At 54.1% G+C, this 25,930-nt stretch overlaps 1 protein-coding gene across 2 annotated transcripts in view; it reads left to right on the top strand.

Annotated features, from left to right (window-relative positions):
* The window catches only part of CFAP210 (cilia and flagella associated protein 210), a 91,952-nt gene that overhangs the window by 27,653 nt on the left and 38,369 nt on the right, over positions 1–25,930 (top strand). For both annotated transcript variants that reach the window (XM_075317301.1, XM_075317300.1), the window contains one exon: positions 10,512–10,668. In XM_075317301.1, the coding sequence (XP_075173416.1) occupies positions 10,512–10,668 (157 nt within the window). The remainder of the gene's footprint in view (positions 1–10,511; positions 10,669–25,930) is intronic.

Raw genomic sequence — 25,930 nt, 5'->3', positions numbered from 1 at the left:
TCTGGCGACCACACACCCGCTTAAGCGGGCGGTAAGCAGCACCTTGGTGCTGACCCCACTAGTGCCACAGTGTTTTGTGTACTTTATGCTTGTACCTATATTTGCACTGTACGGTCGCTTCTTGGCTATATACCCCTAGATTGCTCTGAGGAGACAACAGCATGTCGTCCGCAAAAAAGCAAGGGTGCCAAGGCACAGGCTTTCTATGCTGTCTGTACCGCATGTGAGGCTGTTTTACCGGCAGGTTCCACTAACCCCCATTGGGTAGAGTCTCTGCTAGTGGTGGCCCAGAGAGAGCCACCTGTGAAACTGTCCAGAGGACAGAGTTTGCAGTTTTTTGCTGATAAAATGTCTGGGACTATGACCAAGATTCTAGAAACTTTGCAGTCCAGGCCGGTGACTCAGACAATGGGCACTGTTGTATCAATGCCCCCCGGTCTCCCTCAGTTGGAACTAATACGTGCTCCAAGGGGGTCCCATACATCCCAGGCTGAAGGCTCTGACACGGACGACAGTCCCAGACAGCCTAAGCGAGCTCGCTGGGAGAGACCCTCGACTTCACACACTGGTCAGGGTCTCAGCGAGAGGATTCTCTGTATGATGAGGCAGAGGTAGCTGATCAGGATTCTGATCCTGAGACCGCTTTCAATCTGGATGCTCCTAATAGTGACGCCATGGTGAATGATCTCATAGCGTCCATCAATAGACTGGTGGATATTTCTCCCTCAGCCCCTCCAGTGGAGGAGTCAGCTTCGCAGCAGGAGAAATTCCATTTCAGGTATCCCAAGCGTAAATTCAGTACTTTTTTGGGCCACTCTGACTTCAGAGAAGCAGTCCAGAAACACCACGCTTATCCAGACAAGCGTTTCTCCACACGTCTTAAGGATACACGTTATCCCTTTCCCCCTGACGTGGTCAAGCGCTGGACCCAGTGTCCAAAGGTGGATCCCCCAATCTCCAGGCTTGCGGCTAGATCCATAGATGCAGTGGAAGATGGGACTTCACTTAAAGATGCCATTGACAGACAGATGGACCTCTGGTTGAAATCTGTCTATGAAGCTATCGGCGTGTCGTTTGCTCCGGCATTCGCAGCCGTATGGGCACTCCAAGCTATTTCAGCTGGTCTTGCGCAGGTGGACACTGTCACACGTACATCTGTGCCGCAGGTGGCGTCCTTAACCTCGCATATGTTTGCATTGCGACTTACGCTATTAATGCTGTCCTGGACTCTACGAGCCGTACGTCAGTGGCGTCCGCCAACTCCGTGGTTTTTACGCAGAGCCTTGTGGTTAAGGGAATGGAAGGCAGATTCTGCTTCCAAAAAGTGCTTAACCAGTTTGCCATTATCTGGTGACAGACTGTTTGGTGAGCGATTGGATGAAATCATTAAACAGTCCAAGGGTAAGGATTCTTCCTTACACCAGCCCAGATCAAACAAAACCCAACAGAGGAAAGGACAGTCGGGGTTTCGGTCCTTTCCAGGCTCGGGCAGGTCCCAATTTTCCTCGTCCAACAGGACTCAAAAGGCTCAGAGGGGCTCAGATTCCTGGCGGGCTCAATCACGCCCAAAGAAGGCAGCCGGAGGAACCGCTACCAAGGCGGTTTCCTCATGACTTTGAGCCCTCTCTCTCCGCATCCGCGGTCGGTGGCAGACTCTCCCGCTTTGGCGACATTTAGCTGCCACAGGTCAAAAACCGGTGGGTGAGAGACATTTTGTCTCACGTGTACAGGATAGAGTTCTGTTCTCGTCCTCCGGCTCGATTCTTCAGAACTTCCCCACCTCCCGACCGAGCCGATGCTCTTCTGCAGGCAGAAGGAGTGGTAATCCCTGTTCCTCTGCAGGAACAAGGTCACGGTTTTTACTCCAATCTGGTTGTGGTGCCAAAAAAGGACGGCTCTTTCCGTTCCGTTCTGGACCTAAAACTGCTCAACAAGCACATGAAAACCAGGCGGTTCCGGATGGAATCCCTCCGCTCCGTCATTGCCTCAATGTCTCAAGGAGATTTCCTAGCATCAATAGACATCAGGATGCTTATCTCCACGTGCCGATTGCTCCAGAGCACCAGCGTTTGCTACGATTCGTTATAGAAGACGAGCATCTTCAGTTCGTAGCCCTGCCCTTCGGTCTGGCGACAGCCCCACGGGTTTTCACCAAGGTCATGGCAGCAGTGGTAGCAGTCCTGCACTCTCAGGGTCACTCTGTGATCCCTTACTTGGACGATCTACTTGTCAAGGCACCCTCTCAAGAGGCATGCCAACACAGCCTGAACGTTGCGCTGGAGACTCTCCAGAGTTTCGGGTGGATCATCAACTTTTCAAAGTTAAATCTGACACCGACCCAATCGCTGACATATCTTGGCATGGAGTTTCATACTCTCTCAGCGATAGTGAAGCTTCCGCTGGACAAACAGCGTTCACTACAGACGGGGGTGCAGTCTCTCCTTCAAGGCCAGTCACACCCCTTAAGACGCCTCATGCACTTCCTAGCGAAGATGGTGGCAGCAATGGAGGCAGTCCCTTTCGCGCAGTTTCATCTGCGTCCACTGCAATGGGACATTCTCCGCCAATGGGATGGGAAGTCGACGTCCCTAGACAGGAACGTCTCCCTTTCTCAGACGGTCAAGGACTCTCTTCAGTGGTGGCTTCTTCCCACCTCATTGTCAAAAGGAAAGTCCTTCCTACCCCCATCCTGGGCGGTGGTCACGACAGACGCGAGTCTGTCAGGGTGGGGAGCAGTCTTCTCCACCACAGGGCTCAGGGTACGTGGACTCAGCAGGAGTCCACCCTTCAGATCAATGTTCTGGAAATCTGGGCAGTGTATCTTGCCCTGCAAGCCTTCCAGCAGTGGCTGGAAGGCAAACAGATCCGAATTCAGTCGGACAACTCCACAGCGGTGGCATACATCAACCACCAAGGCGGAACACGCAGTCGGCAATCCTCCCAGGCAGTCCGGCGGATTCTGATGTGGGTGGAAGACAGAGCATCCACCATATCCGCAGTTCACATCCCGGGCGTAGAAAACTGGGAAGCAGACTTCCTCAGTCGCCAGGGTATGGACGCAGGGGAATGGTCTCTGCACCCGGACGTGTTTCAGGAAATCTGTAGCCGCTGGGGGATGCCGGACGTCGACCTAATGGCGTCTCGGCACAACAACAAGGTCCCGATTTTCATGGCGCGGTCTCACGATCAAAGAGCTCTGGCGGCAGGCGCCTTAGTTCAGGATTGGTCGCAGTTCCAGCTACCCTATGTGTTTCCCCCTCTGGCACTGTTGCCCAGAGTGCTACGCAAGATCAGCTCCGATTGCCGCCGCGCCATCCTCGTCGCCCCAGACTGGCCGAGGAGGTCGTGGTACCCGGATCTGTGGCATCTCACGGTCGGCCAACCGTGGGCACTACCAGACCGGCCAGACTTACTGTCCCAAGGGCCGTTTTTCCATCTGAATTCTACGGCCCTGAACCTGACTGTGTGGCCATTGAGTCCTGGATCCTAGCGTCTTCAGGATTATCTCAAGACGTCATTGCCACCATGAGACGGGCTAGGAAGCCGACGTCTGCCAAGATCTACCACAGGACGTGGAAGATATTCTTATCTTAGTGCTCTGCTCAGGGAGTGTCTCCCTGGCCATTTGCATTGCCTACTTTTCTTTCCTTCCTGCAATCTGGTTTGGAAAAAGGTTTGTCGCTCGGCTCCCTTAAAGGACAAGTCCCAGCGCTGTCTGTATTCTTTCAGAAGCGCCTAGCACGACTTCCTCAGGTACGCACGTTCCTGCAGGGGGTTTGTCACATTGTCCCTCCGTACAAGAGGCCGTTAGACCCATGGGATCTGAACAGGGTACTAATTGCTCTCCAGAAGCCGTCCTTCGAGCCTCTGAGGGATGTTTCACTTTCTCGACTTTCACAGAAAGTGGCCTTTCTGGTAGGGTCACATCTCTTCGGAGAGTGTCCGAGCTAGCAGCGCGGTCAGCCAAAGCTCTCTTCCTGGTGTTTCACCAAGACAAGGTAGTGCTGCGCCCGATTCCGGAGTTTCTCCCTAAGGTGGTATCCCCCTTTCATCTCAATCAGGATATCTCCTTACCTTCCTTTTGTCCTCATCCAGTTCATCGATATGAAATGGATTTGCATTTGTTGGATCTGGTGAGAGCACTCAGAATCTACATTTCCCGCACGGCGCCCCTGCGCCGCTCGGATGCACTCTTTGTACTTGACTCTGGTCAGCGTAAAGGGTCGCAGGCTTCCAAATCCACCCTGGCTCGATGGATCAAGGAACCAATTCTTGAAGCCTACCGTTCTGCTGGGCTTCCGGTTCCATCAGGGCTGAAGGCCCATTCTACCAGAGCCGTGGGTGCGTCCTGGGCATTACGGCACCAGGCTACGGCTCAGCAGGTGTGCCAGGCAGCTACCTGGTCGAGTCTGCACACTTTCACCAAGCATTATCAGGTGCATACCTACGCTTAGGCGGATGCCAGCCTAGGTAGAAGAGTCCTGCAGGCGGCGGTTGCCTCCATGTAGGGAAGGGCTGTTTTACGGCCCTAACTTGAGGTATTAATTTACCCACCCAGGGACTGCTTTTGGACGTCCCAATCGTCTGGGTCTCCCAATGGAGCGCCGAAGAAGAAGGGAATTTTGTTACTTACCGTAAATTCCTTTTCTTCTAGCTCCAATTGGGAGACCCAGCACCCGCCCTGTTTCCTTCGGGATTTTTGTTTTTTTCGGGTACACATGTTGTTCATGTTGAATGGTTTCAGTTCTCCGATGTTCCTTCGGATTGAATTTGTTTAACCAGTTATTGGCTTTCCTCCTTCTTGCTTTTGCACTAAAACTGAGGAGCCCGTGATCCCACGGGGGGTGTATATGCAGAAGGGGAGGGGCCTTACACTTTTTAGTGTAATACTTTGTGTGGCCTCCGGAGGCAGTAGCTATACACCCAATCGTCTGGGTCTCCCAATTGGAGCTAGAAGAAAAGGAATTTACGGTAAGTAACAAAATTCCCTTCATTTCTGTTCGGTCGGGCTGTATACCCCTTCCCATATACCCTCAGTGATCACTCTCCTAGGAGACAACAGCATGTCGTCCACAAGGAGCAAGGGTGCCAAGGCACAGGGTTATTTTGCGACCTGTACCTCTTGTGGGGCTATGTTACCTGCGGGTTCCACCTACCCTCACTGTGAGCAATGCTCAACCCCTGTTTTGCTTGCTCAGCCGGAGCCTCGGTCACTAGTAACATTTCCGGCCGGTTCTCCAGTTTTCACTGGAGAACCGCGCCGATGGTGCCTGCACGCTGGCCGCATGTTTAAATCTAGGCCCCGGCTTCGCCTGAGGCCTACTTTCGGTTTCACTCCCCCTGCATGTCAGTCATGCAGAGGGACAGTGTGGCTCCGCCCAGCGGCTGTTCAGCACAGGGAACGGACACTCCTCACTGAGGAAAGATTCCCTCCCCTGTATACCTCATTTGTCCTCCGGATCCAGCTCTCAGAGTAGGCCCCGCCCCCTCTCCTCGCTCCGGCGCCATTTTCTCAGCGTTCTCAATGTCTGCATGACACATTGTGACAAATGGGGGCCTTGGGCTGGGGGATCTGGAGGGCACAGAGATGTCCCTATGTTAAACGGTCTAGCAAGCCACAACCTCCGGTTGTGCAGCTGCTTATATACTCTGTTTATATACTCTGCTGGGGGTCATTCTGGACAGGAGCCCCCACTTCTGCAGCGTGTCTCACATCAGAGCAAGGCTGCAAGGCTGTTCTTATTATGCACTGCTGTAGGCTTGTACTGCCTGTACCGAGCACTTAACCACATTGTGATGCCTGCTCTAACATAGTGGTGCCTCAGCCTGGAGGCTCATCCCCAGTGGTCCCTCCAGCTGCTCCGGCTCCGGTGGCTGATCCCCCGGTTTGGGCAGAATCCCTCTCTCCAGGGAACAGCTGTCCCGGACACTGCTGAGCATGCATCAGCCCCCTTCTCAGTTCGCTTCTGCTGCTACGGCTCGCTCAGCAAAGCTCACAGAGGATTCTTCATCTGGTCTCAGTCCCCGTCCTCCTAAAATGGAGTCGCAGGGTCCCCTTTCCTTCCTCGTCCCGCAGCTCAGATTCACGAGCCGACTCGCAGGACGAGGAGGATGCCTTTACTAGGGGCTCGGACGGATCTGTCCGAAGGTGACACAGATGCTAATGATTTGATTGCGTCCATTATATTTGTACTGGACCTCAATCCGCCTGTATCAGGGGTGCATTCCCCTCTGGCAGAAAGGCATCAGTATACCTTAAGAGAACAAGGAGTGTGTTCCTTAACCACTCCAGTTTTCAGGCCACTGTGACCAAGCCCAGAGCCTGTCCTGACAGACGCTTCCCAAAGCGTGGTTCTGATGACTGTTTCCCCCTTCCACCAGTGGTGGTCAAGGAGTGAGCTCATTCACCAAGGGTGGACCCTCCGGTGTCTAGACTTTCAGCCCGGACAGTTGTATCAGTGGCTGACGGCACCTCTCTAAGGATCTCACTGTCCGCCAGGTTGTCCTTCTGGCCAAATCTATATATGAGGCGGCGGGGGCCTCGTTCTCCCCATCTTTTGCAGCAGTGCGGGCTCTCAAAGCCATCTCTGCTTCTCTGGAGGAGATGCATTCCCTCACCAGGGACTTTATGCCCGAAATGGTTGCCTTAACTTCCAGGCTTCAGTCTTTTCATCCTATGCCATGTCTGCCATGCTGGAGACTGTCACCGCCCTGCGGTGGCCTCAGCTACTTCCCTCGCTATCCGCAGGCTCCTGTGGCTTCGAGAGTGGAAGGCAGATGCTTCTTAAGAAGTTCCTTGCTGGGCTCCCTTTTGCTGGGACCAGTCTATTCGGTGAACATCTGGATGAAATTATTAAGGAAGTTTTTGGCAGGAAGAGTACTTCCATGCCACAAACCCAGGAAACCTGTCCAGGGCAGGAACCAGTCGAGGTTTCGTCCCTTTCGTTCCTCTAACTGGTCGTCCTCTAAGCCCTCGGCCTCGTCCACTAACTCAGCCAAGGTCCGTAAACCAACTGGCGCATGAAGCCATGTCCTCAGAAGTCCGCAGGAGCTGCGGCCCCCAAGGCAGCCTCCTCTTGATTATCTGGCCGCGCCAGTAACGTCCTTGGTCGGTGGCAGGCTCTCCCATATTGGGCGCCGTGTGGTTTCAACACGTCTTCGATCAGTGGGTGTGGGTTACCATCTCCCACGGCTACAGAATAGAATTCTATCCAGCCCGCCAAACAGATTTTTTCTGTCAACTCCCCCCTGCTCCAAGGCCGCCGCCTTCTCACAGGCCGTGGCATTCTTGCAGGCCAATGGAGTAATTGTACCAGTTCCCGACTGGGAACGGTTCTGAGATTTCTACTCAAATCTCTTCCTAACCCCGAAAAGGACGGTGCTTTCCGACCTGGATCTCAAGCTTCTCAACAAGCATGTCAGGTGCGGCATTTTTGCATGGAATCTCTGCGATCAGTCAATGACCCAAGGAGATTTCTTAGCAGCCATCGACATCAGAGATGTCTTTCTGCTTGTGCCAATCGCAGTTTCACACCAGCGTTGGCTACGTTTTGTAATCGGAGAGGAACATTTCCAATTCGTGGCTCTCCCCTTCGGGTTAGCCACGGCCCCTCGTGTGCTCACAAGGTCATGGCAGCAGTGGTTGCGGTTCTGCACCTCCAGGGGTTGGTAGTGATTCCTTACCTGGACGACCTTCTAGTCAAGGCTTCATCCAGTGCAGACTGTCAGCGGAGTGTCTCGCTCACTCTCAGCGGAGTGTCTCGCTCACTCTCAGCGGAGTGTCTCGCTCACTCTCAGCGGAGTGTCTCGCTCACTCTCGCCACGCTTGCAAGTCCACTCTGACCCCGACCTAGGACCTTACGTACCTAGGGATGCAATTCGAGACTCTGCTGGCACTTGTGAAGCTGCCCTTAGTCAAACAGCAGTTCCTTCATCTAGCGGTTCGCTCTCTGCTGAGGCTCCGCCGTCATTCCATCAGGAACCTCATGCAGGTGCTGGGTCAGATGGTGGCGTCAATGGAAGCGGTTCCCTTTGCCAGTTCCATCTGCGTCCCCTGTAGCTGGACATTCTCCGCTGTTGGGACAAGCGGACCTCTTCCTTGCACAGGCTGGTGGCTCTGTCGCCACAGACCAGGAGCTCTCTTTAGTGGTGGCTTCGGCCCCTCTCTCTGTCCCAGGGACGCTCCTTTCTGGCCCCGTCCTGGGTGATTCTCACCACGGATGCCAGTCTATCCGGCTGGGGAGCAGTGTTTCTCCACCACCGAGCACAGGGCACTTGGACTCCGTCCGAATCAGCCCTCTCGATCAAGGTGCTGGAAATCAGGGCTGTACTCCTAGCTCTCGTAGTTTTTCACCACCTGTTGGCGGGCAGGCACATTCGTGTCCAGTCAGACAACGCGACAGCAGTTGCCTACCTCAATCACCAAGGCGGGACTCGCAGCCGCCTAGCAATGTCGGAAGTTCAACGTATCCTTCAGTGGACGGAGGACTCCAAGTCCACCATATCCGCAGTCCACATCCCAGGCGTAGAAAACTGGGAGGCAGATTATCTCAGCCGTCAAACCGTGCACAGCGGCGAGTGGGCCCTGCATCCGGCAGTGTTCCGGTCAATCTGCCGCAAGTGGGGCACTCCGGAAGTGGATCTAATGGCATCCCGGCACAACAACAAGGTCCCGGTTTACGTGGCTCGCTCCCACGATCCTCAGGCCTTGGCAGCGGACGCGCTGGTTCAAGATTGGTCCCAGTTCCGTCTGGCCTACATGTTTCCCCCTCTAGCTCTCTTGCCCAGTGTCCTGCGCAAGATCAGAATGGAGGGCGGTCGGGTCGTACTCATCGCCCCAGACTGGCCCAGGCGAGCTTGGTTCCCAGACCTGCTCCGTCTGTCCGTAGAGGTGCCGTGGCATCTCCCGGACCGCCCAGACCCTCACAGGGTCCGTTTTCCGCCAGAATTCTGCGGCTCTCAGATTGACGGCGTGGCTTTTGAGCCCTGGATCCTTACGGCTTCAGGCATTCCTTCCGAGGTCATCTTCGCTATGACTCAGGCTCGGAAGTCTTCCTCGGCCAGGATTTACCACAGGACTTGGAGAATTTTCCTGTCCTGGTGTCGTTCTTCCGGCCATGCTCCTTGGCCGTTTTCCTTGCCGACCATCCTGTCCTTTCTACAGTCCGGTCTGCAGCTAGGACTGTCCCTCAATTCCCTCAAGGGACAGGTCTCGGCTCTGTCAGCGTTGTTCCAGCGGCGTATCGCCCGGCTGGCCCAGATGCGCACCTTTATACAGGGCGCATCTCACATCATTCCGCCTTACCGGCGGCCTCTGGATCCCTGAGACCTTAATCTGGTCCTCACGGCCTTACAGAAACCCCCCTTTGAGCCTCTTAGGGAGGTTTCGTTGTTTCGTCTTTCACAGAAAGTGCTCTTTCTGGTGGCCATAATTTCTCTCAGGAGAGTCTCTGATTTGACTGTGCTCTCTTTGGAGTCACCCTTTTTGGTCTTTCACCAAGACAAGGTGGTTCTCCGTCCGACTCCGGGCCTTCTCCCTAAGGTGGTGTCTCCTTTCCACCTTAACCAGGACATTTCATTGTCTTCCCTTTGTTCGGCCCCTGTGCATCGCTTTGAGAAAGCGTTGCATGCTTTAGATTTGGTGCGGACGCTCCGGATCTATGTGTCACGCACCGCTGTTCTTAGGCGGTGCCATCTCTTTTTGTGCTGACCACAGGTCAGCGCAAGGGTCTCTCGGCTTCTAAGCCGACCCTAGCTCGTTGGATTAGGTCGGCCATATCCGATGCCTACCAATGTTCTCAGGTGCCTTCCCCGCCGGGGATTAAGGCGCACTCGACCAGAGCTGTCGGTGCCTTTTGGGCTACGGCTCAGCAGGTCTGTCAGGCCGCCACTTGGTCTAGCCTGCACAACCTTTCGAAGCACTACCAAGTGCATGCTCATGCTTCGGCAGATGCGAGCTTGGGCAGACGCATCCTTCGGACGGCTGTCGCCCATTTGTGAAGTTAGGTTTTGCCTACTTCTCAGTTTCTGTTTATTTCCCACCCATGGACTGCTTTGAGACGTCCCATGGTCTGGGTCTCCCATAAGGAACGATGAAGAAAAAGAGAATTTTGTTTACTTACCGTAAATTCTTTTTCTTATAGTTCCGACATGGGAGACCCAGCACCCTCCCTGTTGCCTGTTGGCAGCTTTCTTGTTCCGTGTGTTTTCACCGGCTGTTGTTGTAGACAGAGGTTCCGGTTATTCCGGGTTTTACTCTATCTCTACTTATGGGTGGATGTCCTCCTTCAGCTTTTGCACTAAACTGGTTGGATTTGTCATCCGGGGAGTGTATATGCTCGGAGGGAGGAGCTACACTTTTAGTGTAGTACTTTGTGTGTCCTCCGGAGGCAGAAGCTATACACCCATGGTCTGGGTCTCCCATGTCGGAACTATAAGAAAAAGAATTTACGGTAAGTAAACAAAATTCTCTTTTTTTTCTACATAAAGTGACTTATTGTCTTTGTCCCCAGGATAGAGGAGCACAGACATGCCGCTGACTTGGAGAAACAAGTTAGCGACCGAGAAAGCGCAGAGATCCAGAGACAGACCCGGCTCTATGAGTGGGAAATGAATAAACTAGCCAAACTGAAAATGGAGGAGAAAAAAGAAATAATGAAGACTCATAAGGTTAGTGGGGAGAAATGTGTAATTCCATGTACAGATCTCAGGATTTATAGCATAACAAAGTAGCAAGACATCTACTTCCGGCTCCCTGACTCCCTCCCTATGCCGGCTCCCTGACTTTAATACGGGCTTGAATGTTGAACCCACATCTTTCCCAGCAGATGATGGCTGTGATATTTAGCCATCATCTGCCTCTAATTACTGCAGGTGGAGTGGAGCCCCATTCTTGGTTGTTAACCTGTTAAATAACACTGTGAATCTCCAACAGTATCATTTAAAGCGCGCCAGCAGGAAGGGCACACCATTGTATGCAGCCATCGGCGCACATGTGACGTGAACGCAGAGCGCCCATGAGTTGCCATAATGGCTAGAGGTCTGCTGAAAACCACCGAGCCCGTCATGACAGTACTCTTGTGAAAGCCAGTTTGTAGCTGGTCTTTATAGATGACCATGACTTTTGCTATACACAGCAGTACTGTAGTATTGCTGTGTATAGTAACTAATCAGATGATTTCCTATAGATTGTGAGACCTAATGTGGACAGTGTTGCTGATGTATGTAAAGCGCTGCGGAATATGTTAGCGCTCTATAATTTCTTCATCGTTCCTTTGGGAGACCCAGACCATGGGTGTTTAGCTTCTAACTCCGGAGGACACACAAAGTACTACACTTAAAAGTGTAGCTCCTCCCCCTGAGCTTATACACCCCCTGGTGAGCAGACCCAGACAGTTTATCGCTTTGTGTTCAGGAGGCATACATCCACACATGCATTCTCATATGATTTTTTCCTTTTGGAACGATATTGAAGAGTGGGGTCCACGTCTGGACCCCCGGCATGTCCCTTCTCACCCCACTATGTCGGCGGTGTTGTAAGGTTGATTCCTAGGCTGGAGCCTTACATGCCGTGCTCCTTCACCATCCCTCCTGGGCTCTGGCTTGAAGTGGGAGCCAGCACTGTCTCCATGCTTGGCAGGAGACCGGTCTCCATCCGCAGCCCTTCAGGACCCTGCTGGACCGGAGCACTCATCCCCAGGGACTTGGCCCTGCGTCTCAGCAGCTAAGTACCTGAGACGTTTAGATTTCGGGGTCCCTGTACTTTATTGTTGGGGGAGAGTGTGCTTATTGTGTTTACTGACATTTCTGGCGGGTTCTCTAGCTGTCGCCTGAGAACCGCGCCGATGGTGCCTGCGCGTCGGCCGCGCCGCTCAAATTTAGGCCCCGGCTTCGCCGGAGGCCTAGTTTCTGTTTCACTGCCCTCGCATGTCACTCATGCAGAGGGACAGGCTCGGCTCCTCCCGGCGGCCGTTCTGTACAGGGGAGGGACACTCCCCACTGCTGTGTGTGTCCCCTCCCCTGTAGGTCTCTATGGCCCTCCAGATCCCGCTCCCAAGCAAGTCCCGCCCCTCTCTTCGCTCCGGCGGCCATTTTCTCAGCGTTCCCCTTGCGATCAGTCATTGCAGCGCTGGTCTGCAGCATCTCTGCTGAGGTGCTGTGCTTGGGGGTCGGGGCTTCGGGATCTGGAGGGCACACAACACCGCTCCAGCGGTCTGGTAAGTCACAACCGGTCTCCGGTTGTGGACCTCTGTATATACTCTGGCAGAGCCCCCACTCCAGCCGCATGTCTCACACGAGGAGCAAGGCCCCAAAGCTTTATGCTGTATGCGTTGCATGTAAGCTCCTGCTGCCTGAACCGAGCACCTTCCCACATTGTGATGCCTGCTCTAACTTGGCGGTGCCACAGCCTGGAGTCTCACCCCCAGTGGTTTCTCAGGCTGCTCCTGCTCCTGTGGCGGAACCCCCGGCTTGGGTAGAATCCTTTTCTAGGTCTATCTCCCAGTCTTTTGCTGAGTCCATGGGACTTCTGTCCAGGACGTTGATGAATATGCATCAGCCCCCTTCACAGGGTGCCTCTGCTGCTAGGGGTCCCTCAGGACCGGAGATCACAGAGGATTCATCATCAGAGCCCAGACCCCGTCCTCCTAAGAAGAGACGCAGGGTTCCCTCTCCCTCCTCCTCCCGTGGCTCTGATTCCAGAGCTGACTCGCTGGATGAGGAGGATGCCTTTACAGGGGGCTCGGAGGCTAACTCCATGTGCCCCATTGATCTGTCCGAAAGTGACTCAGATCTTAGCGACTTGATTGCTTCTATTAATTCTGTACTGGATCTCAATACGCCAGTATCAGAGGAGCAACCCTCTCTGGCAGAAAAGCACCAGTTTACCTTGCCTAAGAGAGCAAAGAGTGTGTTCTTTAACCACTCCAGTTTTCAGGCCGCTGTGACCAAGCCCAGGGCCTGTCCTGACAAGCGCTTCCCAAAGCGTGGTTCTGATGACCGTTTTCCCTTTCCACCTGAGGTGGTCAAGGAGTGGGCTCAGTCCCCAAAGGTAGACCCTCCGGTGTCTAGGCTCGCAGCCCGGACCGTTGTGTCGGTGGCTGATGGCACTTCCCTTAAGGATTCCACTGACCGCCAGATTGACCTTCTGGCCAAATCCGTGTATGAAGCGGCGGGGGCCGCGTTTTCTCCGACTTTTGCAGCAGTGTGGGCTCTCAAGGCCATCTCTGCTTCTCTAGAGGAGATGCATTCCCTTACCAGGGAACCTATGCCCGAAATGGATGCATTAATTTCCCAAGCTTCGGCCTTTTCATCCTATGCCATGTCTGCCATGCTGGAGGCTTCTCTCCGCACTGCGGTGGCTTCGGCAAATTCCCTCGCTATCCGCAGAATCTTGTGGCTTCGAGAGTGGAAGGCAGATGCTTCTTCAAAGAAGTACCTTGCTGGGCTCCCTTTTGCTGGGTCCCGGCTGTTCGGAGAACAGCTGGATGAAATTATTAAGGAAGCTTCTGGTGGGAAGAGTACTTCCATGCCTCAAACTAAAGCCAGGAAACCTGCCCAGGGTAGGAATCAGTCGAGGTTTCGCTCCTTTCGTTCCTCCAACTGGTCGTCCTCTAAGCCCTCGGCCTCGTCCGCTAACTCAGCCAAGGACCAGAAATCCAACTGGCGCACAAAAGCGCGTCCACAGAAGACCGCAGGAGCTGCTGCCACTAAGGCAGCCTCCTCGTGACTATCTGCCCGCTCCAGCAACGTCCTTAGTCGGTGGCAGGCTCTCCCACTTTGGCGACGCTTGGTTTCAACACGTCTCCGATCAGTGGGTGAGAGATATCATCTCCCACGGCTACAGGATAGAATTCTCTTCCAGCCCGCCAAACAGATTTTTTCTCTCAACCCCCCCTGCTCCAAGGCCGCCGCCTTCTCACAGGCCGTGGCAGCCTTACAGGCCAATGGAGTAATTGTACCGGTTCCTGCCCGGGAACGGTTCAGAGGTTTCTACTCAAATCTCTTCCTAGTTCCCAAAAAGGACGGTACCTTCCGGCCCATCCTGGATCTGAAGCTTCTCAACAAGCATGTTCAGGTGCGGCGCTTTCGCATGGAGTCTCTGCGATCAGTCATTGCCTCTATGTCCCAAGGGGATTTCCTGGCATCCATCGACATCAGAAATGCCTATCTGCATGTGCCAATTGCAGTGTCACACCAGCGTTGGCTACGTTTTGCAGTAGGAGAAGATCACTTCCAATTCATGGCTCTCCCCTTCGGGTTGGCCACGGCCCCTCGGGTATTCACCAAGGTCATGGCAGCGGTGATTGCAGTTCTGCACCTCCAGGGGTTGGCAGTGATTCCTTACCTGGACGATCTTCTAGTCAAGGCTTCATCCAGCGCAGACTGTCAGCGGAGTGTCTCGCTCACTCTCTCCACTCTAGCTCAATTCGGGTGGCTGGTCAATCTGCCCAAATCCACTCTGACTCCGACCCAGAGTCTCACGTACCTAGGGATGCAGTTCGAGACCTTGACGGCACTTGTGAAGTTGCCCTTAGTCAAACAGCAGTCCCTCCAACTAGCGGTGCGCTCTCTGCTGAGGCCCCGCCGTTATACCCTCAGGCGTGTGATGCAGGTGCTGGGTCAAATGGTGGTGTCCATGGAGGCTGTTCCCTTTGCCCAGTTCCATCTGCGCCACCTGCAGCTGGATATTCTCCGCTGTTGGGACAAGCGGCCTTCCTCCTTACACAGGTTAGTGGCTCTGTCGCCACAAACCAGGAGCTCTATTCAGTGGTGGCTTCGGCCTCTCTCCCTGTCCCAGGGGCGCTCCTTCCTGGCCCCGTCCTGGGTGATTCTCACCACGGATGCCAGTCTATCTGGCTGGGGAGCGGTATATCTCCACCACAGAGCGCAGGGCACTTGGACTCCGTCCGAGTCAGCCCTTTTAATCAATGTGCTGGAAACCAGAGCCGTGTTTTTAGCTCTCCTAGCTTTTCACCACCTGTTGGCGGGCAGGCACATTCGAGTCCAGTCAGACAACGCGACAGCGGTTGCCGACATCAATCACCAAGGCGGGACACGCAGCCGCCTGGCGATGTTGGAAGTACAACGCATCCTTCAATGGGCGGAGGACTCCAAGTCCACCATATCCGCAGTCCACATCCCAGGCGTGGAAAACTGGGAGCCAGATTATCTCAGCCGTCAAACCGTGGACGGTGGCGAGTGGTCCCTGCACCCGGCAGTGTTTCAGTCAATCTGCCGCAAATGGGGCACTCCGGACGTGGACCTAATGGCATCCCGTCACAACAACAAGGTTCCCGTTTACATGGCTCGCTCCCACGACCCTCAGGCATTCGCCGCGGACGCACTGGTTCAAGACTGGTCCCAGTTTCGTCTGTCCTACGTGTTTCCCCCTCTAGCTCTCTTGCCCAGAGTTCTGCGCAAGATCAGAATGGAGGGCTGTCGAGTCATCCTCATTGCACCGGACTGGCCCAGCGGGCTTGGTATCCAGACCTGCTCCATCTGTCCGCAGAGATGCCATGGCATCTCCCGGACCGTCCAGACCTACTCTCACAAGGTCCGTTTTTCCGCCTGAATTCTGCGGCTCTCAAATTGACGGCGTGGCTCTTGAGTCCTGGATCTTGACGGCTTCTGGTATCCCTCCTGAAGTCATCTCCACTATGACTCGGGCCCGTAAGTCTTCCTCCGCTAAGATCTATCACAGGACATGGAAAATTTTCCTGTCCTGGTGTCGCTCTACTGACCATCCTCCTTGGCCATTCTCCTTGCCGACCCTTCTGTCTTTTCTACAGTCTGGTCTGCAGCTAGGACTGTCCCTCAACTCTCTCAAGGGACAAGTCTCAGCTCTGTCAGTTCTGTTCCAGCGGCGTCTCGCTCGGCTGGCTCAGGTCCGCACCTTCATGCAAGGCGCGTCTCACATCATTCCGCCTTATCGGCGGCCCTTGGATCCCTGGGACCTGAACTTGGTCCTCACGGTATTGCAGAAACCCCCCTTTGAGCCTCTTAGGGAGGTCTCTTTGCATCGTTTTTCACAGAAAGTGTTTTTTCTGGTGGCCATAACTTCCCTCAGGAGAGTCTCTGATTTGGCCGCGCTCTCTTCGGAGTCACCTTTTTTAGTTTTTCATCAAGACAAGGTGGTTCTCCGTCCGACTCCGGACTTTCTTCCTAAGGTGGTCTCTCCTTTCCACCTTAACCAGGACATTACCCTACCTTCCTTTTGTCCGGCTCCTGTTCATCGCTTTGAAAAAGCGCTGCATTCTCTGGATCTGGTCCGTGCGCTCTGGATCTATGTGTCTCGCACCGCTGCTCTTAGGCGGTGCACTTCTCTTTTTGTGCTAACCACAGGTCGGCACAAGGGCCTCTCTGCTTCTAAGCCGACCTTAGCCCGTTGGATTAGATCGACCATTTCGGACGCCTACCAGAGTTCTCAGGTGCCTCCCCCGCCGGGGATCAAGGCACATTCGACCAGAGCTGTTGGTGCCTCTTGGGCTTTCAGGCACCAGGCTACGGCTCAACAAGTCTGTCAGGCTGCCACTTGGACTAGCCTGCATACCTTTTCGAAGCACTACCAAGTGCATGCTCATGCTTCGGCAGATGCGAGCTTGGGCAGACGCATCCTTCAGGCGGCTGTCGCCCATTTGTGAAGTTAGGTTCTGCCTACTTCTTGCCTTTTTTCGGTTTATTTCCCACCCAGGGACTGCTTTGGAACGTCCCATGGTCTGGGTCTCCCAAAGGAACGATGAAGAAAAAGAGAATTTTGTTTACTTACCGTAAATTCTTTTTCTTATAGTTCCGTATTGGGAGACCCAGCACCCTCCCTGTTGCCTGTTGGCAATTTTCTTGATCCGCGTGTTATCACCGGCTGTTGTCGTGGACAGAGTCTCCGGTTGTTCCGGCTCTTGCTCTGTTTTACTTGTGGGTGGCTATTCTTCAGCTTTTGCACTAAACTGGCTGGGTCTGCTCACCAGGGGGTGTATAAGCTCAGGGGGAGGAGCTACACTTTTAAGTGTAGTACTTTGTGTGTCCTCCGGAGGTAGAAGCTAAACACCCAAGGTCTGGGTCTCCCAATATGGAACTATAAGAAAAAGAATTTACGGTAAGTAAACAAAATTCTCTTTTTTATTTTTTTTTTAAAAAGAAGGGAATTTTGTTTACTTACCGTAAATTCCTTTTCTTCTAGCTCCTATTGGGAGACCCAGACAATTGGGGTGTATAGCTTCTGCCTCCGGAGGCCACACAAAGTATTACACTTTAAAAAGTGTAACCCCTCCCCTCTGCCTATACACCCTCCCGTGCATCACGGGCTCCTCAGTTTTGGTGCAAAAGCAGGAAGGAGGAAACTTATAAATTGGTCTAAGGTAAATTCAATCCGAAGGATGTTCGGAGAACTGAAAACCATGAACCAAAAGAACAATTCAACATGAACAACATGTGTACACAAAAGAACAAACAGCCCGAAGGGAACAGGGGCGGGTGCTGGGTCTCCCAATAGGAGCTAGAAGAAAAGGAATTTACGGTAAGTAAACAAAATTCCCTTCTTCTTTGTCGCTCCATTGGGAGACCCAGACAATTGGGACGTCCAAAAGCAGTCCCTGGGTGGGTAAAAGAATACCTCGATAAAAAGAGCCGAAAACGACCCCCTCTTACAAGTGGGCAACCGCCGCCTGAAGGACTCGCCTACCTAGACTGGCGTCTGCCGAAGCATAGGTATGCACCTGATAGTGTTTCGTGAAAGTGTGCAGACTAGACCAGGTAGCTGCCTGACACACCTGCTGAGCCGTAGCCCGGTGCCGCAATGCCCAGGACGCACCCACGGCTCTGGTAGAATGGGCTTTCAGCCCCAAAGGAAGCGGAAGCCCAGAAGAACGGTAGGCTTCAAGAATCGGTTCCTTGATCCACCGAGCCAAGGTTGACTTGGAAGCCTGCGAACCCTTACGCTGGCCAGCGACAAAGACAAAGACCGCATCTGAACGGCGCAGGGGCGCCGTGCGAGACACGTAGAACCGGAGAGCTCTCACCAGATCTAACGAGTGCAAATCCTTTTCACACTGGTGAGCTGGATGAGGGCAAAATGAAGGTAAGGAGATATCCTGATTGAGATGAAAAGGGGATACCACCTTAGGGAGAAATTCCGGGACCGGACGCAAAACCACCTTATCCTGGTGAAAAACCAGGAAGGGGGCTTTGCATGACAGCGCTGCCAGCTCCGACACTCTACGGAGCGATGTAACTGCCACTAGAAATGCCACCTTCTGCGAAAGACGTGATAAAGAGACATCCCGCAGCGGCTCGAAAGGTGGTTTCTGAAGAGCCGTTAGCACCCTGTTAAGATCCCAGGGTTCCAGCGGACGCTTGTAAGGTGGGACTATGTGGCAAACTCCCTGCAGGAACGTGCGGACCTGCGGAAGCCTGGCTAGACGCTTTTGAAAAAATACGGATAGCGCCGATACTTGACCCTTGAGAGAGCCGAGAGACAAACCCTTGTCCATTCCGGATTGAAGGAATGAAAGAAAAGTGGGTAAGGCAAAGGGCCAGGGAGAAAAACCCTTATCAGCACAAAGCATAAAACTGAGGAGCCCGTGATGCACGGGAGGGTGTATAGGCAGAGGGGAGGGGTTACACTTTTTAAAGTGTAATACTTTGTGTGGCCTCCGGAGGCAGAAGCTATACACCCCAATTGTCTGGGTCTCCCAATGGAGCGACAAAGAAATAAAGATTGCAGGTTCAAGTCGCCTAAAAAGACTAACAAATGCAGTAAAAAATGAAAAAAAAAAAACCCATAAAACAAACCCAATATATATAAAATTTAAAATCACCCTCCTTTACCCTCATTAAAAATAAATAAATAAAAAAATTACACGTATTTCAGATCACTATGTCCATAAATGTCCAATCTATCAAAATCTAAAATGAATTAACCGGATTAGTAAATAGTGTAATGAAAAACAAATTGTAACACCAGAATTAGGGAGTTTTCTGCCGCCGCAACACTGCAATAAAATGCAATAAGGAGCAATGAAAACATTGTATCTACCTCAAAATGATATCAATAAAAGAAGGGAATTTTGTTTACTTACCGTAAATTCCTTTTCTTCTAGCTCTAATTGGGAGACCCAGACAATTGGGTGTTTAGGCTATGCCTCCGGAGGCCGCACAAAGTACTACACTTAAAAGTGTTAGGCCCCTCCCCTTCTGCCTATACACCCCCCGTGCTCCCACGGGCTCCTCAGTTTTGGTGCAAAAGCAAGAAGGAGGGAAAATAATTATAAACTGGTTTAAAGTAACTTCAATCTGAAGGAAACTCGGAGAACTGAAACCATTCAACATGAACAACATGTGTACACAAAAAAACAGGGGCGGGTGCTGGGTCTCCCAATTAGAGCTAGAAGAAAAGGAATTTACGGTAAGTAAACAAAATTCCCTTCTTCTTTTTCGCTCTATTGGGAGACCCAGACAATTGGGACGTCCAAAAGCAGTCCCTGGGTGGGTAAAATAATACCTCGTAAGAGAGCCGTAAAACGGCCCTTTCCTACAGGTGGGCAACCGCCGCCTGAAGGACTCGTCTACCTAGGCTGGCATCCGCCGCAGCATAGGTATGCACCTGATAGTGCTTCGTGAAAGTGTGCAGGCTCGACCAGGTAGCCGCCTGACACACCTGTTGAGCCGTAGCCTGGTGCCTCAAAGCCCAGGACGCTCCCACGGCTCTGGTAGAATGGGCCTTCAGCCCTGAGGGAACCGGAAGCCCAGCCGAACGGTAAGCTTCGATAATTGGCTCCTTGATCCACCGAGCCAGGGTTGATTTGGAAGCCTGTGATCCTTTACGCTGGCCAGCGACAAGGACAAAGAGTGCATCCGAGCGGCGCAGGGGCGCCGTACGAGAAATGTAGAGTCTGAGTGCTCTCACCAGATCTAACAAGTGCAAATCCTTTTCACATTGGTGAACTGGATGAGGATAAAAAGAGGGTAAGGAAATATCCTGATTGAGATGAAAAGGGGGATACCACCTTAGGGAGAAATTCCGGAACCGGACGTAGAACCACCTTGTCCTGGTGAAAAACCAGAAAAGGGGCTTTGCACGACAACGCTGCTAGCTCAGACACTCTCCGAAGAGAAGTGACTGCTACTAGAAAAACCACTTTCTGCGAAAGTCGTGAGAGGGAGATATCTCTCATTGGCTCGAATGGTGGTTTCTGAAGAACCATCAGCACCCTGTTTAGATCCCAGGGTTCTAACGGCCGCTTGTAAGGTGGAACGATGTGACAAACTCCCTGCAGGAACGTGCGTACCTGTGGAAGTCTAGCTAGGCGCTTCTGGAAAAACACAGAGAGCGCTGAAACTTGTCCCTTAAGGGAACCGAGCGACAAACCCTTTTCCATACCTCCCAACCGTCCCGGATACAGCGGGACAGTCCCTCTTCTGAGCCTTTGATCCCGGGTCCCGCCCGTGAGGCTGTTTATCCCGGGCTCCACCCACCCACTGTAGCCCCGCCTCGCTGTTTCTCCCTTCTATTCATTACAGAGCCGACCGCGCACCTACTCCTGTGACTGCTGCTGAGGTATGAATCACCCCCTGCAGCAGAGCGACCCCTCCCTGCAGCAGAGCGATCCCCCCTCCCCCAGAGCCGACCCCCCCAGTCCTGGAGCCTGCGTTTGTCTGCAGCTGTTCTCTGATTCCCCGTGTGCGGCTTCTCACTGCTGCAGACACGCGGGGAGTCAGGACGCTGAGGAGACCGTGCAATCAGCACTTCTCTCTCCTGCAGATAGCACTGGCCAGTAATAACCTATGCAGAGTGACATCTGCAGGCTTCTATTAGCTTACCGATCAGTGGTCTCCTGCCTGTGGAGCAGAGCTGCTGGGTCCTAGCTTCCCAACAGCTTCAGCTCTGCTTTATCCTGGCTGCCCTACCAGTTAAAGGGAACATGTCAGCAGAAATTTCACAATAAAAGTAATAGATTCCCCTCTCCAGCTCCTGGGCTGCTTCTAGAAAGGTTCCTGTTGCTATTGTGCCCCCTTTGAGACCTACAAAAATACTTTATGAAGTCTTACCTTTTTGTATGCAAATGTGTTTTTATGGTCACGGGGGCGGGCTGTCTGGCGTCCGTTATTCCCCCTCCTGCCGCTTTACGCAGTCCCCCATTGCTCATTTACATACACAAGAACGCCTTCCTCATGTAACTGTCCTCCCGAAGATTTGCGCATGTGAACGCTTTTTCAGGTGATTGCGCAGGCACGAGATTATGGGCGGCGCTGTGATTGTCATCAACAGCGTTAACCAAGTACCCGCCCATAATCTCGTGCCCGCACTTTTCCCTCTGACTCCACCGTTATGCGCAAGTGCTGGCCATATGAACCATGTTACCTATTACCGCTTGCACGAGATTATGGGCGGGTACTTGGATGACTTTGCTGATGACAATCACAGCGCCGCCCATAATCTCGCGCCCACGGTAATAGGTAACATGGTTCATATGGACAGTGCTTGCGCATAACGGTGGAGGCAGAGTGAGAAGCGCGGGCACGAGATTATGGGCAGGTACTTGGATGACGCTGCTGATGACAATCACAGCGCCGCCCATAATCTCGCGCCCATGGTAATAGGTAACGTGGTTCATATGGCCAGTGCTTGCGCATAACGGTGGAGGCAGAGTGAGAAGCGCGGGCACGAGATTATGGGCAGGTACTTGGATGACGCTGCTGATGACAATCACAGCGCCGCCCATAATCTCGCGCCCATGGTAATAGGTAACGTGGTTCATATGGCCAGTGCTTGCGCATAACGGTGGAGGCAGAGTGAGAAGCGCGGGCACAAGATTATGGGCAGGTACTTGGATGACGCTGCTGATGACAATCACAGCGCCGCCCATAATCTCGCGCCTGCGCAATCACCTCAAAAGCGTTCACACTTTGCACAGTGCTCAGTCCCGCGAGAGTGGCACTGGGCATGCACAAAACTTCAGGAGGACAGTTACATGAGGAAGGCGTCCTCATGTATGGAAATGAGCAATGGGGGACGGCGTACAGCGGCAGGAGGGGGAATAACGGACGCCAGGCAGCCCGCCCCCGTGACCATAAAAACAGATTTGCATACAAAAAGGTAAGACTTCATAAAGTATTTTTTTAGGTCTCAAAGTGGGCACAATAACAACAGGAACCTTTCCAGAATGCAGCCCAGGAGCTGCAGAGGGGAATCTTTTATTTTTTTTGCTAAATTTCTGGTGACAGTTTCCCTTTAAAGGGAACCTATCAGGTGCAATCTGCACTCAGAGCCAGGAGCAGTTCTGGGTGTATATTGCTAATCCCTGCCTAACCGTCCCTGTATACACTAGCATAGATAAAGGCATCTATAGAAAAAGTATTTTTAAAGAGCTTATATCTTATGCTAATTAGCGCGGGGACTAGTCCCAAGGGCGTTACTTCACTTGGCTAGTCGGCTCACATAGCGTATTAGTACTCACACAGGGGCGTAATAACATGCTAACATGCTATGCGAGCCGACTAGCCAAGTGAAGTAACGCCCTTCGGACTAGTCCCCGCGCTCATTAGCATAAGATATAAGATCTTTAAAAATATTTGTTCTTGATCTCTTTATCTATGCTAGTGTATACAGGGACGGTTAGGCAGGGATTAGCAATATGTGCCCAGAACTGCTCCTGGCTCTGAGTGCATATTGCACCTGACAGGTTCACTTTAAAGGGAACCTGTCACCAGATTTGGGGCCTATAAGCTGCGGCCACCACCAGCGGGATCTTATGTACACATTCTAACATGCTGCATACCTCCCAACCGTCCCGGATACAGCGGGACTTTCACGCTTTACGTTGTTTGTCCCGTTGCCACGGGCGGGACGGCCGGCTCCCGGGCTCCGCCCACCCACTCTCTCTCCGCCTCCCTGCTTTTCCCTCCTACCATCCTAGTAGACGTGGCATAGAGAGGAGCGCTGCCTGTGCTGCTGCTGGTACAGTAAACTAATCTCCCCAGCGCTGATTTCCCTCCCTCCCCCCTCACCCCCGGCCGGAGCCTGTCTGTGCGGTCGGCCGGCCGCCTGTCTGTGCGGTTGGCCGGCCGCCTGTCTGTGCGGTCGGCCCGCCACCTGTCTGTGCGGGCGCCCCCCTGCCGCCTGTCTGTGCGGGCGCCACCCGCCGCCTGTCTGTGCGGGCGCCCCCCGCCGCCTGTCTGTGCGGGCGCCCCCCTGCCGCCTGTCTGTGCGGGCGCCCCCCTGCCGCCTGTCTGTGCGGGCGCCCCCCTGCCGCCTGTCTGTGCGGGCGCCCCCCTGCCGCCTGTCTGTGCGGGCGCCCCCCGCCGCCTGTCTGTGCGGGCGGCCCGCCGCCTCATTGTGCGGGCAGCCGGCCGCCTCTCTGTGCGGGCGGCTGGCCGCCTCTCTGTGCGGGCGGCCCGCCGCCTGTCTGTGAAGGCGGCCGGCCGCCTGTCTGTGAAGGCGACCGGCCGCCTCACTGTGCGGGCGACCGGCCGCCTCACTGTGGCTGCCTGCGTGTCCGTGCTGGAGGCCCGCCGGCTGCCTGCGTGTCCGTGCTGGAGGCCCGCCGGCTGCCTGCGTGTCCGTGCTGGAGGCCCGCCGGCTGCCTGCGTGTCCGTGCTGGAGGCCCGCCGGCTGCCTGCGTGTCCGTGCTGGAGGCCCGCCGGCTGCCTGCGTGTCCGTGCTGGAGGCCCGCCGGCTGCCTGCGTGTCCGTGCTGGAGGCCCGCCGGCTGCCTGCGTGTCCGTGCTGGAGGCCCGCCGGCTGCCTGCGTGTCCGTGCTGGAGGCCCGCCGGCTGCCTGCGTGTCCGTGCTGGAGGCCCGCCGGCTGCCTGCGTGTCCGTGCTGGAGGCCCGCCGGCTGCCTGCGTGTCCGTGCTGGAGGCCCGCCGGCTGCCTGCGTGTCCGTGCTGGAGGCCCGCCGGCTGCCTGCGTGTTTGTGCTGAATGGGTGTGGATGGGGAGTGGATATGGGCGTGACTGTGAAATGGGTGTGGTTAGGGGGCGTGGCCTAAAAATTTGCCGCGGCGCGCTGCGCGCGCCGCAAACTTTGTCCCTCTTTTCCTTCTTTAAAAGTTGGGAGGTATGCCTTTTCCAGTCCAGATTGAAGGAAGGACAGAAAAGTAGGTAATGCAAATGGCCAGGGAGAAAAACCCTGAGCAGAGCACCACGACAGGAAAATTTTCCACGTCCTGTGATAAATCTTGGTGGACGTTGGTTTCCTAGTCTGTCTCATAGTGGCAATGACTTCTTGAGATAACCCTGAAGACGCTAGGATCCAGGACTCAATGGCCACACAGTCAGGTTGAGGGCCGCAGAATTCAGATGGAAAAACGGCCCTTGAGATAGCAAGTCTGGTCGGTCTGGTAGTGCCCACGGTTGGCCCACCGTGAGATGCCACAGATCCGGGTACCACGACCTCCTCGGCCAGTCTGGAGCGACGAGGATGGCGCGGCGGCAGTCGGACCTGATCTTGCGTAACACTCTGGGCAACAGTGCCAGCGGAGGAAACACATAAGGGAGCTGAAACAGCGACCAATCCTGAACTAAGGCGTCTGCCGCCAGAGCTCTGGGATCTTGTGCCATGAACGTTGGTACCTTGTTGTTGTGCCGAGACGCCATGAGGTCGACATCCGGCACCCCCCAGCGGCAACAGATCTCCTGAAACACGTCCGGGTGAAGGGACCATTCCCCTGCGTCCATGCCCTGGCGACTGAGATAATCTGCTTCCCAGTTTTCCACGCCTGGGATGTGAACTGCGGATATGGTGGAGGCCGTGGCTTCCACCCACATCAAAATCCGCCGGACTTCCTGGAAGGCTTGTCGACTGCGTGTGCCGCCTTGGTGGTTGATGTATGCCACCGCTGTGGAATTGTCCGACTGAATTCGGATCTGCTTGCCTTCCAGCCACTGCTGGAACGCTTTCAGGGCAAGATACACTGCCCGAATTTCCAGAACATTGATCTGAAGCGAGGACTCTTGCCGGGACCACGTACCCTGAGTCCTGTGGTGGAGAAAAACCGCTCCCCACCCTGACAGACTTGCGTCCGTCGTGACTACTTCCCAGGATGGGGGTAGGAAGGATTTCCCCTTCGATAATGAAGTGGGAAGAAGCCACCACCGAAGGGAAGCTTTGGTCGCCTGAGAGAGGGAGACGGTCCTGTCGAGGGACGTCGGCTTCCTGTCCCATTTGCGTAGGATGTCCCATTGAAGAGGACGCAGGTGAAACTGCGCGAAAGGGACTGCTTCCATTGCTGCCACCATCTTCCCCAGGAAGTGCATGAGGCGCCTCAAGGGGTGTGACTGGCCTTGAAGGAGAGATTGTACCCCTGTCTGTAGTGACCGCTGCTTGATCCGCGGAAGCTTCACTATCGCTGAGAGGGTATGAAACTCCATGCCAAGGTATGTGAGCGATTGGGTCGGTGTCAGATTTGACTTTGGAAAATTGATGATCCACCCGAAACTCTGGAGAGTCTCCAGGGTAGCGTCGAGGCTGTGTTGGCATGCCTCTTGAGAGGGTGCCTTGATCAACAGATCGTCCAAGTACGGGATCACCGAGTGACCCTGAGAATGGAGGACCGCTACTACAGTAGCCATAACCTTGGTGAAAACCCGTGGGGCTGTTGCCAGGCCGAATGGCAGTGCCACGAACTGCAGGTGTTCGTTTCCTATGGCGAAGTGCAAGAAGCGCTGGTGCTCTGGGGCAATCGGAACGTGGAGATAAGCATCTTTGATATCGATCGATGCAAGGAAATCTCCCTGGGACATTGAGGTGATGACGGAACGGAGGGATTCCATCCGGAACCGCCTGGTCTTTACGTGTTTGTTGAGAAGTTTCAGGTCCAGGACAGGACGGAAGGACCCGTCCTTCTTTGGGACCACAAACAAGTTGGAGTAAAAACCGTGGGCCTGTTGCTGAAGAGGAACAGGGACCACCACTCCTTCTGCCTTCAGGGTGCCCAG

This window comes from Anomaloglossus baeobatrachus, chromosome 7, assembly GCF_048569485.1.
Source record: "Anomaloglossus baeobatrachus isolate aAnoBae1 chromosome 7, aAnoBae1.hap1, whole genome shotgun sequence".
Lineage (NCBI taxonomy): Eukaryota > Metazoa > Chordata > Amphibia > Anura > Aromobatidae > Anomaloglossus > Anomaloglossus baeobatrachus.
The sequence above is the reverse complement of the archived record's forward strand: the minus strand, read 5'-3'. Positions and strand labels throughout refer to the sequence as shown.